The sequence below is a fragment of the Antedon mediterranea genome, chromosome 3 (assembly GCF_964355755.1).
Source record: "Antedon mediterranea chromosome 3, ecAntMedi1.1, whole genome shotgun sequence".
In the NCBI taxonomy this organism is placed as follows: domain Eukaryota; kingdom Metazoa; phylum Echinodermata; class Crinoidea; order Comatulida; family Antedonidae; genus Antedon; species Antedon mediterranea.
This window is the reverse complement of record NC_092672.1, coordinates 6,182,193-6,202,535: the sequence shown is the minus strand read 5'-3', so window position 1 is coordinate 6,202,535 and position 20,343 is coordinate 6,182,193. Positions and strand designations below refer to the sequence as shown.

Below are 20,343 nucleotides of genomic sequence, written 5' to 3'. Positions count from 1 at the left end.
GCATTACTATTTTGTAACAGTTTAACTTCTGAGCTTGTCAGGGCAATCTAACAACAGGGCACTGAGCTCGCCTTTGGTCTTATGTGTGGCTGCGACAAATACGGTACTGTATGGACATTGAGCTTATCGTGTCGCAGACACAGCCCTTTGATCTCCGGAGCTCAGCATCCTGTTGTTTGATTGCCGCGGGCGTGTAAAGGTATTTTGACATGATTATTTAATATGTGCTACGTCATTTGGAATTGAAAGAATTGTGTTTACAATATACGTGCCGTCGTTAGGAATAAAATGCATTCATTTCTTAAACATATAAAGCATGCAAAAAGTGAATTATGAATATTCAATAATCTATGGAACAATTTTTATTATTTTTGTTGCTTACAGTTCATACTATACTGTTGTTATGAACAATTGGCTCCCCAAGGTCTTTCTTAGCGCCCGATGAATTATTATTGTATGTGCCCTAATATGGTAGTGATATGCCCAAATTATGGTAGTGATATGACATCATCATGTCCATATATGGGCACATCACATTTTTTTGTCACATAACTTGTTTAAACTTAAGCTATATGTTATTCCTCCAGAATATGTTCGTGTACTTTTCGAGTAACTGCAAGAATTAATTATATTTAAATTAAATATAAATTTCAATTCAGAATTTAGTGAGGTTTGATTGCGGCGCTATCATCCTTCGGCAGCGACGCTTTTCTTCTTCACAGGCGAATACGAAAAGCAGACAATAACAGATAATCAAATTGTATGCACCCTTTTTGGATACAGAGTCTCATTCGATCTGGTTTTGCATTTATGACATGCAGAATAGCCTATTGATTTATATGCATCTTATTGCGTCTTAAGTTCACTTTACACAGACGAGCGGTGAAGGTAAGCGAACAACTACGTTCAATCTAATCCTGAGCGGAAACCGTCCGTCCGCTCCGCGGTTTGTGTAAATGGTCATAAAGAATAACATAGATTCTATATAATTGTATACTGTATAAATGAACCTTTATTGACCGGGTTCAAACACTACTAAAAAACACAATCTTTGAAACAAATGACCAACGTACTCAAACCATTTATTTATAATTAAAATGTATTCATCTAGAAATGGAAACAAACGGTAGTATGTGTATCGTACAAAATATTGAAAGTGTGTATAATATCAATGTATTTAAGAGGGCGTTATATATATAGCTGTTAGAATTTAAAAATAACCATTTGTAAGCCTATACTATTATTATCATTTTTTGTCCCATTAAGTCAACTTATATGCCCATGTTTTCATCATGATCAACTCGAACCTTTAAAAATATGATGTCGTCTCGAATATAGTCCCTGGTATTGAGAATGTGCAGAGGCGCGAACTTGGACGTTCCAAAACTGTGGTTACGCTCATTCTGGGGTCTACCCAGAAACATGCGGTTCTCCTTACATGGGACAGGCTTGATGCTGTAAGAGATGTTCCGTCGGGCTTGTGGGTCTTCACATTGGTCAATGAGGAAAAAGGTCACTCGGTGTGTGAACGGGAATGGTAACAGAGCATCGTATTTACCACGGCAAATGCAGATGAACACGGACATAAAGTGACCCTTAGCTGTGAAGACAATTTCAAACAAGATTATTTTTATAAAAAAAAAAAAAACATCCTGTCGAAAACAAAGCACTACTTCAATTTCCTACTCTTAACTACACTATCAAACTTTATGTGACGAACTAAATGTGATGATGTCATGTAACTACCATATTTGAGCATATCACACCATATTTGGGCACATCACACCTTTTTTGTCAAAAGACAAAGCTTTATTTTACAGAAACAATTGCAGATTTATATATATATATATATATATATATATAATTCGGGCGGTTTAGAATTAATGTTCTTTGCCTGATTTGTTTATATATATATATATATATATATATATATATTATATTTTTTAGTTTTATGTAACAATATTAGTTTCACTCGCGCAGATCACTTCTCTAAATTGTCTGAATATCCTTACCCTTTCCGTCACCATTTAGACAGGCAGACATAGAAAGTTTGTAACCATGTCTTCCTGTAAGAAATGGCGGGCTAAATATGGTCGTCTTCTTGGCAATCTTTGCATCTTGGACGCGCTCCGCATAATTGTTGATTTTCCATACTAAGTGAGATCCAAACATCTTCTCGAGGTCTTGCACCTTATCTACGCAGGTTTGGAGAGAGTCTGTGCCATCCTCCAGATTAACGCCGTGGACGTCAATTATAATTTTCTGTGAAACAATCTTCTCTCCGATCATAGCAACATGGTTGTTCATTGACGTGTTGTCCGTCATGTGGTAACGCATTTCTGAACGAATTGACTGCAACAATAATAGTAATATATGAAAATACAGTAAATATATAGGAAGCTTTCTATTTGCGAACCTATAGGAACCAGCGTCAGATACTTTCTATTGACTATGATTATACGCATGAATATAGAGAGTGATTTGGAGGATGGAACACGAATACGCATGCGTATAAGCTTGCGCTTTCGATTCGCGCGAAGCCAATTTTCCATGTTTACAATGTGCTTATTCATAATAAAACACAAGAAGTACATACTGTGAATGTGCAGCCAAATCCTGCAAACTCGCACTCAATAACCTCTAAAGGACAATTGGTATTAAGATGTTTATCGATGTTGTGCCTTAAGTACTCGGTATTGACGTCACATCCGTTTGGACAATGTACCAAGAAGTTTGGACAGATATTGTAATGGTAAATCTCGTCTTTGTGGAATATGCACTTGCTACAGAATTCGCACGTGATCATTCTTTTGTGACAGTCCTCTTTTAAGTGGTTCTCCATGAAGATTTTTTCCATACTGGCACCGCATACATTTGGGCATTCTATCAACACGTAAAGACAGTGCTTGAGGTGATCCTATTAAAAAACACATTCGTTTTATACATTAGTGCCTCCTTGCATAGAAATAAGGAGCTGTTTGATAATAGGCGTAATGTTATACAAAGTCAAACGAATCAACGATACGAGCCACGATATGGAGAACCTGTTTTTATTATATATGATGGAAAGTATCACTCTGTTTATACACTATCAAACAAGTGTGATGTGCCCAAATACGGTAGTTATATATGCCCAAATATGGTAGTGATATGATATGATCATATTCATATATGGGCACATCACATATTTTTTCTCGCATAAAGTTTTATTTGGTAGACAGAGATTAAGCTAACTAAATGGTACGTGATTGATATGGGTACAATTGTAAAGTGGTCGTGTTGTTTTTAAAATTTCGAGCGTTTTCGGAACCATTATGGTAAAACAACTTCGATTATTTATTTGGAAAAGAAAAACCTATCACCACCACCACCACCACCACCACCAACCCCACCGTCTGGGCAGGAAAGGACAGTGCGAAAAATAGAACTCTCTTAAGTTTAGCACTTTAATAAATCCTGGACCCGCCACTGTGCCCAATGCTCTTATGAGATATTACCTTTGATTGGCCAAGTATACCAGTCCATTGGCAGCTTCTGGCGTGGTTTACACATTTCACTTTTTGAATGTCAATCTCTTGACCAAACACACAATCCACGTACACTCTATCGCGCGTTAAACTCTGGTCATCAATCGGACACTTCTGGGACGCTCTGAAAGATATGAAATACATTTCTAAAGCTCTGTCTACACTATCAAATTAGTTTGACCAAAAAAGTGTGATGTGCCCATATGGTGGTGATATGATGTCATCGTGTTCATATATGGGCACATCACATTTTTGTTTTCACATAAAGTTTGATAGTTAGACAGAGCTTCTATTTTTTGGGAAAATTATTTTGTACATGTCACTAATTTGTGATTGTATTACAATGTAGACAACATCAGAAAGACAGAGGCAGACATTAAGAGTGCACGATCGAGTAAAGAGCACTAGTTTAATTAATGCAAGGAAAGGAAGTTTGGCCATCTTCTATAAAGGCTAGGAAAGAAAAACGCATTACACAGAAGGAGATTTTGGGCAGGGAGGAAAATGGTGAGTTAACTGGTACTGTATACCTTAAAAGTTGAGGCAAACAGAGGAAGATTTTGGGAGGGAAAATGGCGATAATTAGGCCTACCTCAAAAGCTGCGGCAAACACGAGGAACAGCATCGATGTCCGCAGTCTTCCAATAAGACTGGAAACACAAGTATTTGCTGACATGACACACATCTGTATTTTTCTTCAATAGGATTCATAAACACGATTGGTTTCCCGTCTAACGTTGATTTATAAGCCGAATCCTCCTCATCGTCACTTGACGCCATATCTATTCTGGATAGTTCAGAATATCTGCTGCTAAGGGAACCAGTTGTCGACGAATAAACAGACCCAAATTTACTTAACTCATCTCCACTATTATTGTAATGTTTTCCGAATGAACTAACGCTGCCGCCTTCTGCCATATTGCTAGAGTTTTGTTTGCCAGTTGACATAAGAAAAATGACTGTTTTCGAGTATTATGCTCATTTTCATATCTTGTTTTTTACGAGTTTGACGATCGATGTTATCAATTATGCTGCTTTATTACCAATTGTCACGATCTAGTCAAGTTTATTACCGATAACAAATAATGCAAATTTACATAAATGTTATTATCTTTTTTTTTTGCATTTCAGTTGCTATATAGATATGCGTGACCCTGGTTTTTCTGGGATGTACTGGAACCTATGAGTCTTCGTAGAGACTATAGAAAGTGCAGTTAGTGCGCATTGTCTAAAGCTCTGTCTACACTATCAAACTAGTTTATCAAAATAGTGCGATATGCCAAAATATAGTAGTGATATACTCAAATATGGTAGAACAACCAATCTGGAAACATTGAATAATAATTAAATGATAGTTAATTTTAAAAAATGACTTGTATATGGCAATTCTATTCATAAATTCTGCTGCTGCGGAGAAGTAAAAGTGTTTTTCGTTGCTGCTGAGAGTTAAAGTAGAAGTGTTTTTCGTAGTTCATGTTTTTCACTAAGATGTTTGCGTCACTTTATATGAAGAATAATAGAGGAGTTCACAATGCGTGGAACAAAACGACCTAAGCCCTGCAAGTAACGCTCTTTCTTTCTCAATTCTGAATTGTATACCATTTTAGCTGGCAACGAGAAGGGCATCCCGTTTTGACGTACGTTATAGGTATGTTATTGTTCGTAATTTTACTTTATTTTCTTTTGTATAAAATTGTAATTATGATATAATAACTGTATATCAGGTTAGGTATCGTTGTATCCAATTTTCTTGATTGTTATTAAAATTTATTTTGACCAAATATAGGCCTATATTATGAATGAAAACATATTTATATTTTAGTATCTTTAAAAAGATGAACAAGCATGAAAGACCAAGACAAGAATTGGATGTAAAGGACCATTATTTATATTGTATATTTTTTCAGATATATCGACGATATCTAGAAATAAATATACCAATGCATTATCAGTATAGGCGATGATCATAACATTAGACCGATGAACCAATTCGCAGATAACACACAAATAACCGAAGAGGCCAGTATATCGTTACTCCGCCTCAGTGAAACGCTTAATGGTACAGCAGAAACGATGCAGCATAGATTAGCGCCAAATGTTTTTGGTGAATGGCCCGAAGAAAGTGGTCGTTCGACGTCCTCTCTGACAAAACTTCAGAAACCCAAGCTTAAATTTCCATACAGACTGTACACCAGTTCAACAAATGATCTGAAACATATATTTAATCATTATGATGATATAAGTATGTATATTAGTAACTATAGAAAGTGTAAAACACGTGCTAATGACGTTTTTACGACGCGCATTTCAAAGGGTTACGAGACGCTTATGAATGCATTGTCTTTTGCTGTGAAAGTTAAACTACTTCGATTGGTCAAGTGAGTAATGCACTTTCATTTATGTAAAATACCCCCATTGATGGTAAACATATAAATAAACACCAGACGGATGTTGAGTTTGGTTTGGAAAAGCCTGAGTGAATTTCCTCGTTCACTGCCTCTGTCTGGTATCGTTTTTTGACAAAAGGTGGTGGATGGTGCTGTATTGAAAGTTTTTTTTCAGGGAAACAGGCTTTCAGCTAATGTAATCAGAGTGTTTTTAGGTGATTGAAACTGCTTTTCTTTTTGATTTTAGAGAATTTCGGAACAATGCAAATGATATTCCAGATACAGTAAAAGACGTCTTGACTATTGAGAAGAGGGAACACCAACTAGATGGAGATGCGCGGAAAGTCAACTTAACACCGCGTCGAAATGACACCAATAGCGACAAGAAAACAAGTCTGTGTATAAACCCAACACAATTGAAGTTAATCGAAACAATACAACTACGTATTATGTTCGGCACACGTCGGTACAACTCGGTAAAACTCGTAAAATCGGATCCTTACCAAATTTAAACCACAGATATGGAGACTGAGGTCAAAAGGGCTTTTCGGAACAGAATACCAATTCTGAACCACTTTTTTATCATTTTACTTAGGCCGTCAAAACTACAAGACGATCTTTACAACATTTAAACAACAAATGTATATGGTCACAGAATTAATGACTCCATTCAATTTTGGAGGAAACACGGTCAAGGATCCAAATTGTGGACCACTTTTTATTATTTTACTAATTTTAGGCCGTACGTTAAAACTAAAAGACGGATCTTAATCATTCTCTCTGTTTACTCCCAGCAAGCGGTGGTTGCTTGATTTGGTTTATAATATATTTTTAATTTTACTCATGTGTTTGTTTATGTGTGATCCACTTGTAGTACCATCACGTTAAATGAAAACCAGAACCTGTTAGTGTATCTATAACAATAATTGTGTTAGAATAATCTTTATGATTATGATCATTGTAATGACTAAAAATAAAGTTTCATATTCTGTTAGCGCCCTCTTAAATTGCGAAGTTTAGGCTCGGTCGTTGGTTGGTCGATTGACAACGCCCTTTCTGTGTCTACCATTTACTTCCGGGTATTATTCAACTTTACCGCATTCAGTTCGAACTCAACTCGTGGTGTTAAGACCAGCTAAACGAGAACATTTTCAAAGTTTCAATTTTTTTTTCAAACAACTGTTTCTGATAAAAAGGGTATGTATTTTATTACTGAGCAGAAAATTATTGTTTGTGATTTAAAATATTCAAAACAACACGAAACCGGCTTACCACCAGCCAGGCTGGTCCAGCCAGCAGGAAGCAGAGAGGGCAGGCGGCAGAGCAGGAAGAGGCCCTCTCTGTACCTAGACTGATACCTACTCTAGGCCGGCTCTGCCTGAAAGGGAGAATCGCTGTTGTTGTTGTTGTTGTTGTTGTTGTTAAATCATTGTTGCATGGCTTGATAATACTCTGAATATATCATGCTTAATAATAAACAGGGCTAAGCCTAGCCTACTTTAACTTGTGAGATCAAAAAATTCAACGCAAATTTAATGATCCGAAACAGGCCTAATATTTAGGCTAGGCCTAGGCCCTAATTAATAAATATATTTTGAATTATTTTTTGTTAATGTTGTTGATGGCAGGTCATGCATAATTAATTTTAGCCCTCATGATGATGAATCGCTCCTTTAATTGCTTTCTAAGCTTGTAAAATTATTATTCAAAATAAACATACAAAATTTAGGCTGATATTATGTTATGGTGCCGGCTATTCAAAATTGCCAATTTCGTGGATGTTTTATTATATGGCAGCTAGTCTTCTTAACAGTATCATCTATGTTGTTATATTAAGTATTCCAACATGATTTCTACAAGTCCCCTGTTTTTCATTCATGTCTTATTTACATTTGATTAAATCCAAACAACATTTGAGGCAATGATCATATTTGTAGCAAAATGGTATACAGTTTCTCATCTCCAAATTCAGCAGTTTTTGTTTAATCCATTTTTTAAATGTTTCCTGGAATTACAAAATAATAATATTAATGTTAATATGTGTGGCCTATTTTCTTATTATAATTTATTTAATTAATTCATTTCTTTATTTTGGAATACCATGATTACATAATATATCCGTAGCTAAAAAAAAGAAGCTTAATGTAAGAAAAAAGAATTGAGGTTGTACTAAAATATAACAGGCAATATATATATATATGCATTGATGAAGGACAAGTGTTGCCTGAAAGCTCTGCTAACTTTTCTGGCTGTTTTACTTATCGTTTTTTTGATTTAGCTTTTCGCTTTTTTTGTGTGTATCCATTGAGATCCAGACACTCACTGATCCCCACAGTATTGTCATTTTCCAGTAATTTGCCTTTGGATGCTGTGGGTATCAGTGGCTGGATCTCAATGGAGATACAAAAAAAAAGATTTAGGCTTTCCTAGGCTCCGACCTACAGTAGAAGTTGCCAGGTACTTTAATTATTGCCAGGCATCTGAAAGCCACAAACTACAACATACACAAAGACAGTCCCCAAGATACATTGTGACTGCACAAGCAGAATTATTATTACGCTAATTAGATGCGAGACAGCGTCTGCTCAAATGCATGCAAAATGTGATTGTGTGAAGAAACGTTTGATTGCTGTATCTTAGTGAAAGTTCAGACAATATTTATTAAATTAAAATTTATCAACAGTTAATAATGTGATAAATTGTAGATTTATTTACATAATTTATTTCTTTATCTTTGAAGTTATGAATGTACTACAGTATTTGATAATAAAAATGGTTATTATAATAATCATAATAATGTACAGTACATTAAAAATGTATAATATTTTGTATTAAATAATGTAATTCCACATAAAGTAAAAAAAACCCTGTAAGTTTTAAAATATCTACATACAAATGTTGCCATTAAATTTATATTGATTAATTATGTACTGTAAATCAGAAAATTCCATGACTATGTATTGTTGAATCTCGACTCAAATCCTTTATCCAAAAATTAATCTTCTTTTTTAATTTCTTTTTCATTTCATCTACTGTACCACCTGTTTAGAAATAGATAAAATATGTCAATGACCCACAAGTGGGAATGCCTGAATTCGTTTAATGTATAGTTAGATAATTTAGTTAATAGTGCTTGTAAAATAATTTTTATTTTATAAAAATAGTTAGTGGTTCCTAGTTATTACTTATTACTGTATTTTTTTAATTGAAAAACGAACAATTATTTTAAAACAATATTTATGTTTGAATTTGAATATCCTATTTTTTATTTAAAAAATATTTTTTTATTTCTTTTATTTTTTAAGAGGCAATATTTAGGGTAAACTTACTTTGTTTTGGCCCTGAAAGTGTCCCTTTAATAGAGGTTCTATTATTGTATTGTGTACCTAAACTCAAACTGAGAATTCCTTTATAATGATTAACGTAATAATGGTTTTTTAAATGGCAGTAACCCATTATTAATTTTACTTCCTGGTTTAGACTTAATATGGTTGTAATTTGACTTTCTTTAGAAAATTATAATAATCAATATTTTACATAATATAATAATAACATTGAATTGAGTACTTAACCTATTATAAATTTAATTTATTCTTAAATAAACTGTGATTAAGAATAATAAACTAAATATGGTAATAAAATATTAAATAATAAAGATGATTTATGATTTAAAAATTATTGGCCATACTTCCTGATCCGTAATAAGAGTGTACATCCAGGGCAGCTGCAACAAGCTGTATTTCCATAAGGAAGTCTAAAGCTCTGTCTACACTATCTAACTTTATGTGACAACAAACATCATGTGCCCATATATGGACACGATGATGCCATATCACTACCATGTTTGGCCATATCACTACCATATTTGGGCACATCACACTTTTTTGTCAAACTAGTTTGATAGTGTAGACAAGGCTTTATAGGATATTTTGGAATTCTATTACTTTACACACAATGTACACTAATGCACCATTATGCAAATATTTTTCTTGAATATCATGAAAAATTTGATTTGAATTTTTTAGAAAAAGTATCATAAAATGATATTAAAAAAAAAAATTAATCGGTTGAAAATAATTAAAGGCAAGTTATGCAGTTAAGGTCAACCAGGTCAACAACTGGTATGTTTGTTTATTATGATTATTTATATATAAACATATTTTTATACTGCATTGTTTTGTTTTTAAGTATCGTGGCAGGGTGCAATTAGTCAAATGTTGACATATTTTAAAGTTTACTTTTTGAATCTGCCACTGACTTCTTTTTGTATTTTATGTTAATTGTTTTTTAAAATTTAGTTGTAAATATGAGAATTAATTTTGGATTTGAATTTATTAGAAAAATCATCATAAATTATTGACATTACAAATACATAGCCTACATTTATAAAAGATTTTCCAGAAAACTTATTAAATTATTTCCATTAGGATCCTTTTATAATCTGAAATAAAGCATTTAAACAAAGTATTGTATTAAACACATAATATAACAAAACAAGTTAGTTAAAAAAGAATTTGATTGACTAGTTATTTGGTTAAAAAGTACCAAAATGTCTGATTTTCATTCATTATTGTCATTTGTTGCACTTGTAGAGTATAATACGTCGCGTACCAGTGATATATAACATATCCTTTTATGGTAATCCCACTGTACTTATGATCATAACAGTACTTCCTGGATTTGAATAGTAGTCGTCAGGAAGGAAGAAGGTAGGCCTAGGCCAACAATGATTAGATACTGTAAATCATCAATTTTAAGCAATTTAATCAATGCAATAAACGTTTATTAGCAATATTATACAAACATGTTGAAAGATTGAAGTATGTGTTACTGTATACTAATAATAATAGTATCCTGAATTTATAAAGTGCCTAATGTTGTGAAACCTCTAAGCGCTGTACATATTGTTTAATGTTAGTCATTTTTTGATCAAACACATATGGAAACATATTCCCATAGTGCAGCTAGTTGTGTCCTGTATACATAGTGTTCTACATACATAGTGTTCTCCTATACTAATTTAAAAGTGAATTCCAGATGGCTAGGCCTAGCCTACTAAGTGCGTGTTTATTTTTTTGTTTCAATGGGCTTTTTTGTTTTATAGATTAATGGCATTTGTGCGTGCAAGTAAATTTCGTCACATTTTTGGGAAAAAGAATCCAGCTGAACAGTCTTTCACAAATGTGACGTTATCAAATGAAAGCTTCGATGGAGTGATGATCACGGCCAACCCTAAGTTTTTGGCTTTTGTTGTAAGAACAGAGGGTGGAGGAGCATTTATGGTTTTACCACTTGAACAGGTGAGTTTTTCTTTTGATCCCGGGGGGTCACTCTTAAATATTTTCATACAGGGAGGTACCGCATTTATGGGGTATATTTTCGTGGGCCTCTTAACACAAGTGTGGGAAAATATGAGGAGGTGCAGCATTTATGAGGATTTGGTAGCACAAGCGTGGGAAATTAAGAGGTGAAATTAGTAGTTCAAATCCTTACCCGTCCAGTGTCAAAATGTCACAATTTATCGCACAATTTTAGCAGGGATTTTAACTATACTGGATGCTAAGCCCATCGCTAAATTGATCCTACCTTTGAATCAATAAAAACTAGCCGTCTATGTTATCGCAAACCCTGTCATGAACGGTTCCCCTTTTGCCAGGAACTAGTAGAAATATTGCACCCTTTCTGGCGTGGCCTTTTTCCTGTCATCTTGGTAGTTTAAGTCCATAGTATTTTTCATTAAATAACAGGTAGCACAAGTGCCTCATGTCTCGAAGTGGTTGCTGCACCTCCCCGTTTGGTTTGTATACAAGTGACCCCCTGTCTATTCTGTCTTGTGTGCCAAGGAATATAGAGGGAGCTCAACATTTTACTTTTGAAAAATGAGGGAGTAGCGGCCGTCTCTTGTTTTTCTTGTTTTTGACAGTATATTCCTCCCTGGCTCATCATGCGCATGTGTGTGATGTAACTAATAGTATTATCTATTTTCAGTATGGCCGTATAGATCAAAATGCGCCTAAAGTGGAAGGTCACGAAAACAAAGTGTTGACACTTGCTTGGAATCCTTTCAACGATAACATCATCGCAAGCGGAGATGATTACGGCAGAATCAAGCTCTTCGAGATTCCTGATGGAGGCCTAAAAGAACCGATACGAGAAGCGGCATTACAACTTGATGGACATCAACGAAAAGTCCAATTGTTGATGTTTCACCGCTCGGCAGAGAACATTCTATTTTCTGCATGTAAGTAAACTGCAACTTATGTTAAATATGGTAAATGATTAGATAGAAGGCCTAAGATTTTTTGTTTTCTTGAATGCAGGGACTGTAAATAGTCCAAGCTGTTTATTTTGGAAAAATGTTTTTTATATTTTAAAGATGTATTGTCCCCCAAAAACATGAACATTTAAGATTAATAAAATCATTCTTTGAATAGATTATTTTGTAGTTTTAATAAAGTTAATCACTTCCGTAGAAAAAAAAATGGAACTTATAAAATAACAAAATAACTGGTTAAAATCAACCAACACCCGTTGACTGGCAGCCAGTTTGACTTTTCTTTGCTTTAAAATACAATTTTTAAGGTAAGGCCAAATAAAAAAACATACTTGTTAAGCGTCACCGCCCGCTCCTGATTATCCAGCCGCCTCTCTTTTTATTTTTATTTTTTTTTTACCCATATACAACGGAAAGTTTAGCGGCCCGGCCCAGCTCTAGAGCAGGGCTCAAAATTCGCGCTAGCAAACTAGCATTTTGCTAGTAGATTCTTCATAATTGCTAGTTGAAAATTTCAAAACTAGCAAATGTTTGCTAGGCTGGTGTAATTTTTGAAAAATACGTACTTCTTAGCTTAGCCACGCTAGCTAGCCACCGATCGCTCTATGTCGACAACGGCAATTTGGTGAAAACAATTGTTTCATTTACACGCCGCCGATTTACGTCAAGGAAACGCAAATAGCACCGCGAATCATGTGTGGTAAACAGCAAGCTTTTTCCCCAACACATTAAATCACGTGCACTTAGTACGTCGCTGAGGATTACATCATCAGTCACGTGATTACAGAATACACGATTATCAATTTAGGGATTACTGAAATAAATATTTTGCCTACACAGTGGTCGAAACGCGTTTTTTATAGGTTCGTAAATAGGAAACACCCCATACATAATGGACTCTACCAATTTTGTTTATGATGATCTCGAGATCGGCACACCACGAGGTCCTGTTGGGCGATGGGCCCGGCGATGCGTTTTCTTATGCCTGGTTTACCTGTGGAATAATTACACACACTTTTCGCATCACAACTTTAAATACTGATTTACACAGCAATTGGCAACGGATTCATCAAAGAAGAATGAATACGTTGAATAAAAATTCACTTAAGAAATGCCGTAAGCTGTTTTCAAAATCAGCCCACTATAATTTAGTATTATTGAGACCAACATCATGCTTCTCGCGATAGGGAATTTCCTGGATAGATGAGTCGAGCGAGAGACGGCGGACCATGGCCGCCGATGAGTGAGGCGGGGGTGGCAGCTTGGACGGATTAGTCTAGGGCCTACAATTTCGCTCGGTGGCAATTAAATTTAATGTTTTAATTACGTCTGGATATAAACAATACAAAACTCAATTTTGTCATAAGCAATAATATTTCATACATAGTCAATTTTGTTCTGTTTCGCATTTTAAAAGTTTGACGTTTCGTCCTAAAAAAAAGTGGGCCAAAACGTCCATCGCGCAAAATTATACCTCCATAAAAAGTTAAAAAAAAAAAAAAAAAAACCGTCCCCCCGCCCCTGAAAATTTATGAGGGTGTGACGCTTAACAAGTATTTTTTTTTATTTGGCCTAAATGTACTTTTTTTTAAATCCAATTTTTTGTTAAAGTTGATAACTATTTTGTGACATTAAAATGGCGTGTTAAAAAAATAAATAAAAATTTAAGAATTTTTTGTTCATCTTTAACATTCATTATTCCTCTTTCAGCTGCTGATAATGACATCAAAATTTGGAACTTAGAAACTAGTGACGTTATACAGAGCTGTACCTTTCCTGATTTTCTCTATTCAATGGACCTCAAAAAAGATGGTTCTGAGTTGGTCGTATCCTGCAAGGATAAGAACTTCCGAGTGTTGGATGCACGGACATTGGAAGAGAAAGCAGTAAGCATTTTTATATTAATTTCAGACCTCCCAACTTGGAAAAATGAGATGTCGGGAGGTTTTATGAAACTATAGAGGGTGCTATAATAATTTATCAAACCATAGAGGGTGCTATGAAAATCCTAATGATGTTGGCATTCTATAATTGTAAACATGGGTATGTCAGGCAAACTCTGATATTTAAATTTGGCAAGGTTCCTTTAAATGCTTGTTTGATATATTATATTTTTATTTACAGAAATGGAAAGGTCATGAAGGGTCAAAACCTTCGTTTATACAGTTCGCCAATTTTAACATGTTTATTTCAACTGGATTTTCAAGAATGAGTGAACGTGAATTACGTGTATGGAATCAGGTACTGTAGCTATCACTTTGTTTAATATAAGAATATGTTTGTTATGATGCAGCGTAAAGCCCTATTTACACTATCAAACTTTATATGACAAAAAAATTTGATGTGCCCATATATGGACATATCACTACAATATTTGGGCATATCACTAGCATATTTGGGCACATCACATTTTTTTTTGTCAAACTAGTTTAATGGTGTAAACAGAGCTTAATCAATCGCAAGCAACTGTTGGAATATTCACAATGCATACTTGATAGTTTTCATCATTTGGAAGCAACAAAGGATAGACTTCGCATTATTCCATCCCTTTAAGGAGTTTGAATACAACATACTGTAATTGACACAGTAAACCTAATAACGGCATAACAACGAAACATGTTTGCAAAAATGTTTTCATCAAACTTAAGTTTATCTTAATTTTATTATGCTGTCGTTAGTTTGGCAACCTTACTCATGACATCAACTACACACTTTGGTGTCACTTACGGAAGTTGGAAAAACTCTTGAATTTGAAAAAATCTGTACAAGCAGCAGGTGATAAAAAACTACTTTAAAAATAAACCTATTGTGAATTGTGTTGATATGAACTTGTTATGCTTATTTATTTATAGGACAAGTTTCTTTCATACTCACCGAAGTTGCCAATAATTGGCTCACAAAACCAAGTTACCTGGAAAAATAACATAAAGTCCAACAGCCCAATTAATAAACAAAACATTCATTTATTTCAGAGCACTAAGGCAAAGTTAAATCTTATGGAGATGGACACAAGCAATAGTCCTCTACACATTTACTACGATAGTGACTTGAATGTAATCTTCCTCACTGGTAAGGTAAGTAGATTAATATTTTCACTTTCATTGTTTCTGTGGTTTAAATTATTTTTCAGGGGTTGAATGGAGCATTAACGCCCACCATTCTTCCAAAAATAAACTGAGGCAGATGTGTACCTCCAGTTTTAAGTCCTTATCAGAGAAGCATGTTCTACCACCAGAATAATGGTCGCCTCTGTCTTAACCGCTTGGCCACTCGACTCAACAAAAAGCCAATCTTAAGCCAATCAGATCGAATTATGCTGTTCATAAAATACATTCAGATTTAAAGCTGTTTACATCATTAATAATTATTATTATTACTTTGTCCTTTGACCTCCAGGGAGACTCTGCTATTCGCTACTACGAGTTGGTAGAAGCCGATCCATATCTACATTTCTTGAGCACGCAAACAGATTCTTCTGGACACAAAAGAATCGGCAACATTTGCAAACGTGCAGTCAATCCCGCCTTAAAGGAGATCTGTAGATTCTACAGATTTGAAAAAAACAACATCACTGTCATGTCCATGATTGTGCCAAGAAAGGTAAAGTCATCTTTTTTTCTACATTTTTAGATTCAAGAAAGCAAATTTATTAATATTTTAACAGTATTTTTTTCTTTCTTACTCAGTGAAATATGTATCGTATACTATAAAATATTAAGCTCTGTCTACACAATCAAATTTATGTGACACAAAATGTAATGTGCCCATATATGGACATGATGATGTCACTACCATATTTGGGTACATCACTCTTTTTTTTCCGCCAAACCAGGTGAAATTACCTGGTCCAACTAGTTTGATAGTGCAGACAGCTTTACGAAGAGTGACTTTGGCAAGCTCAATATATAACCAAATATAGTACAAACAATGTTGAAGAGACACTTTTGAAACCCAATAAAGTTTTCGTTTATTGGGTGTTCCCTGAACAGCGGTTTAGTGTTCAGACATTTTTCACCCTTTAGTTCTTCAGGGAAAGTGGCTACCTAATAGAGGCATTTCCTATATATTAATGTCCCACATGGAGCGTTCTACTCACACTGTATTTAAAGATAGATGTGATATTTCTATATTATTGTATTTCAACAATGAATAAACTAATAAATTTGTAATATAATTAATTTACCACAGTAACATTTGTTTTTGATTAATAGTCCGAGACCTTCCAAGAGGATATTTATCCCGATACAGCTTCCGATATACCAGCCCTGACAGCGGATGAGTGGATAGGTGGCAAAAACGCAGAACCCAACAAGTTTAAATTTCAAGACTCCTTCAAAAATTCGGGGAAAGCAACAATTAGTGTCAAGAAATTTGGAGGAGGCCTGAAGAAGACTGTCCGATCTGCAGCAGCAGCTGGAGAAGGAGGAGAGGTAACACTTGGTTTTTAAATTATTTAGTATATACTCTGAAAGTAAATAACAAATATGATGAAATGGTAGCTTAAACGGTTCAGTATTAGAGGGAAACACTTGCTTTTAGAAATAGGGATTTAGTTCCCTTTTGTGTTTCTTGCCACCCACTTGGTGGTTGTTTTTTTTCCAGAGAATTTTGCTGAGCTAAAACTGATTTAAGTTTAAAAAAAAAAAAGGATTTTTATAAAACCAATTTTTACAATTTCCCTCTCCTAGTTTGGCCTTACATTGTATCCTAGTGGGAACCAAGCTTTTGCAATGCATACTTGATTATTGAGGTCACTTGGAAGGTCAAAATATCAAATTAAGATGGAAGACATACAATACAGACTTGTCTTAAGATCCAAAAGGTCTCCTTTTTTCTATTAAAAACATTCGAAATATTAGCCCAGCCCAATGGTGACCGGTATTGGGAGAATTGACTGTATACTTTACCAATATAAACACCACACACAAAACATATTGAAAACAGACACTACAATCAAAGCCAATTACTTCAATTTAATTCAAATTCTTTATTCATCCCGCATGGAGCGATTTCAAATTGAATTTTCTAAAATTATTGCCTGTACTAGTAAGACAAGTTATATTAATCCAGCTCACTTGCTCCATGGTTCTGGTGGTAGAACAAGTATTCTCGGATAAGGACTATAAACCGTAGGTCCAGTGTACACATACATTGCTTGTGTGCACTTTAAAGAACCTAGTCCATCTTTCAAGACGAGTAGGGGGTTACCCTGGTGTACTAGTTCACACTCGGAGACTGAGGGAGCGCCTTATAGTGGCTGCACCGACATGACGTGACCCTTAGGGGAGAAGTATGTAATTGAAAAGTGTAACATCCGAGTCCACAGCACATAGAGACTATTTTTATTATGCGCTATACAAATTTAAAACCATTAATTATTTACAATTTGTTTCATTTTCAGGATGAATTTAACGCTTTGAAGAAGGAAGTAGAGAAACTGAAATCAACAGTAACATCACTAGAATCAAGGATCAAAGTACTTGAAAACAAATAAAATGTAAAAGAAGATGCAACAGGAAAAAAAAAACTATAAGAAATGTAAAAATAAATTGGGTATCACTTTTGACATAACAATTTGTAAATCTTGTATCCAGCATTTAGGTATTATGCATAATTATTATTTAATATTTTGATGATCATTAATAACTGCATCAAAATATTAATTAGAAAATGACACCACAATTTTGTACATTTTTTTCTGAATTATAATTAAAATATGTCAAAACATGAAATATAGTATTGATAGAGATAAAGTACCAATTCAACTTGCACTCTTAAACATGGGTTGTATGTTGAAGAAATGTTGCAAAAAATTGTTTTGTGACTACCATGGTATTTTTAATCATTATGCTCAAATCCCCTTTCAAATCGCTTAGCAAACATCCATAGTTTGTGCACACATCATACATAAACTATTGAGTTTTGCTAGGCCATGTGAGCATGGTTTGGTTCATGTCCAACTGGGATGTGTGGGACAGTGAAAACTATATACAGTATTGTCATTCCTTTCTGACCAAACTCTCGGCTTGATTATGTAACCAAATCAATTTCTACTTACAAATTATTAAATGAGTAAAAGTATAGGGATATAAGTCATCACTGTATGTCTTCTTTTTAGTTAAAGGAAATTTAAAAAATATTTTTAAGAATGTAATATCTTTGGTCCTATCTGTATTATTATTATTAGACCAAAAAAAGTAATGTTATAGTTAATATAATAATAGGTTACATTTATCCAACTTAATGATCTTACAAAAGTTACTGTTATTATTTTTGATTTTTAATTGTAATGCATAAATATTAGATAAGAATTATTTTATTTTATATCCATTATTTTTGTAACTTTGTTATTTCCCATCAATTTTGAAATGGTTTTTCTCACAATCAATTGTTGATTTCCCAGACTGTTACTTTTAATGTTCTTTCACCCTTGCGACTTGCAATTTTTTTTTTAGAAACCGACGACTGAATAATAGGGACAACGTTTTAGTTTGAATTTTGATGATTTGCGTTTAATCAATCGTATGATTCAAGCACTTACTGCGACTGTTTCTGTTGTTAATTTTTGCACAAGCGTCATTTAAGTATGATGTCACATGTGGTATTTTGACCAATGAAACAATCTTTGTGAAAACAGTTCTTTTTAGTTTTAGTAGGATTAATGTCTAAGCCAAAATAACTTAAAGCTTGTGTATGGCTAAAAGAAGTCGCATTGAAGGAACTGAATGTGGTATTAAATTGGATTGGTAGACTTAGGCCTAGCTTGTTTGGTTTAAATTGAATTCGTAACTTATGCTAATATTATTTGTAGTAAAGAGCAGGTGTTATTTATGCAAATTAAATTTCTGTAAATCTTGCGGGAGTGACTGCCCTCTTCCAATACACGCTCTGAGCGCTGAACAGTTAGCTTACTTAGTCTTCTGCGTGTAACTTCATCTCTATAAACGGCATACAAACACAAAGATTACATTGTATCATTTGTAATATTTTCAAAAAATTATAAAATCAATATAGACATTTAACAATAAAATAATCAACAATTGTATTGGAAAAGTTGATTTAAAAATATGTATTTATCCAATTTCGGCATATAAATTAATCTTTTCAAACCTGTTTGACTGGGTGTGTAATTGTTGTTATTTGTATAAATTTTGTTATTGTAAAATTCATGTAAACTTTTTTACAGTTTGTTAGATAGCTTTAAGTGGTTATATCATAAAAATTAAGATCAAAATGTATCTGTAGTATCAAATTTGTGATCTAAAACTTTTGTATCTTGATTTGATATTATAATAATGAGACTGTCTTAGTTTTGATTTAAATCAAAACCGATATTCTAACCATCGAAATAAAGTTTGATGTTCTAGACTTCTGAACACATGTTACCCTATTAAGGACAAACGAATCATAAAATCCAAATTAAACAAATGTAAAACACTGGTAGTACAGGATTATTAACATTGTTATCTGAAGATAGGATCAGATTTGAGATTTAGATGATATCCAAAGCTAGGATCAGATTTGAGATTTAGATGATATCCAAAGCTAGGATCAGATTTGAGATTTAGATGATATCCAAAGCTAGGATCAGATTTGAGATTTAGAACACCAGGATTAACATTGATATCCAAAGCTACTGTAGGAGCAGATTTGAGATTTAGAACACCAGGATGAACATTGATATCCAAAGCTAGGATCATATTTGAGATTTAGAACACCAGGATTAACATTGATATCCAAATCTAGGATCAGATTTGAGATTAGAACACCAGGATTAACTTACTTTGGAATAGTGTTTTTAAGAGAAGACATAATATCAGTAAATTTAATAGTTCAGTTGAGTGGGCCTAAAATTCTAAAAACATTAAAAAATATCAGTTTCGGTATTCCAAATACTTAGGTCATAGTTGGGATTACATATGGGATTAGTCAAGGTTGAACATTCCAACAGACACTAGCAAAATGTGAATTAATTCAGCGCAATCAGGTTTACAATTTATACTTAAAACAGCTAGTATACTCTTTCGTTTATGACTTTGTATCCTGAAGATATAATAATAAACAATTTAAAACAGCTTATTGTTAATTGAATTTGCTTTTATGTAATATATGCGCAAGTTCTCAATGTTTATATGTAGGTATTTATTCATAAAAA

At 33.8% G+C, this 20,343-nt stretch overlaps 2 protein-coding genes across 2 annotated transcripts; one reads left to right on the top strand and one right to left on the bottom strand.

Moving 5' to 3' along the window:
* Positions 1–1,012: 1,012 nt before the first annotated feature.
* Positions 1,013–4,455, bottom strand: LOC140043462 (TNF receptor-associated factor 4-like). The gene is made up of 5 exons (XM_072087976.1): positions 4,120–4,455; positions 3,498–3,651; positions 2,597–2,917; positions 2,013–2,352; positions 1,013–1,600 (listed from the first exon to the last, which is right to left on the bottom strand). Exons 1-5 carry the CDS (start codon positions 4,443–4,445, stop codon positions 1,272–1,274), a joined length of 1,470 nt encoding a protein of 489 aa, XP_071944077.1. The 5' UTR covers positions 4,446–4,455; the 3' UTR covers positions 1,013–1,271.
* Positions 4,456–6,981: 2,526 nt separating this feature from the next.
* LOC140044679 (coronin-1A-like) lies at positions 6,982–20,268 on the top strand. Its single transcript, XM_072089297.1, has 9 exons — positions 6,982–7,111; positions 11,019–11,214; positions 11,903–12,155; positions 13,899–14,074; positions 14,313–14,429; positions 15,161–15,262; positions 15,585–15,788; positions 16,400–16,618; positions 17,590–20,268. The coding sequence occupies exons 2-9, from the start codon at positions 11,023–11,025 to the stop codon at positions 17,680–17,682; spliced, it is 1,356 nt and encodes a 451-aa protein (XP_071945398.1). The 5' UTR covers positions 6,982–7,111; positions 11,019–11,022; the 3' UTR covers positions 17,683–20,268.
* The last annotated feature ends 75 nt before the right edge of the window (positions 20,269–20,343 follow it).

What these genes read in the sequence shown, in the direction of transcription:
- LOC140043462 (XM_072087976.1), bottom strand. Translation starts at nt 4,445, where the DNA reads ATGGCAGAAGGCGGCAGCGTTAGTTCATTCGGAAAACATTACAATAAT. An exon ending in TGTTTGCCGCAGCTTTTGAG is followed by an intron (nt 3,652 to 4,119) that starts GTAGGCCTAATT and finishes CATATCTTTCAG; the next exon opens with AGCGTCCCAGAAGTGTCCGA. An exon ending in GTATACTTGGCCAATCAAAG is followed by an intron (nt 2,918 to 3,497) that starts GTAATATCTCAT and finishes GTTTTTTAATAG; the next exon opens with GATCACCTCAAGCACTGTCT.
- LOC140044679 (XM_072089297.1), top strand. Translation starts at nt 11,023, where the DNA reads ATGGCATTTGTGCGTGCAAGTAAATTTCGTCACATTTTTGGGAAAAAG. An exon ending in GAACATTCTATTTTCTGCAT is followed by an intron (nt 12,156 to 13,898) that starts GTAAGTAAACTG and finishes TTCCTCTTTCAG; the next exon opens with CTGCTGATAATGACATCAAA. An exon ending in CCATGATTGTGCCAAGAAAG is followed by an intron (nt 15,789 to 16,399) that starts GTAAAGTCATCT and finishes TTTGATTAATAG; the next exon opens with TCCGAGACCTTCCAAGAGGA.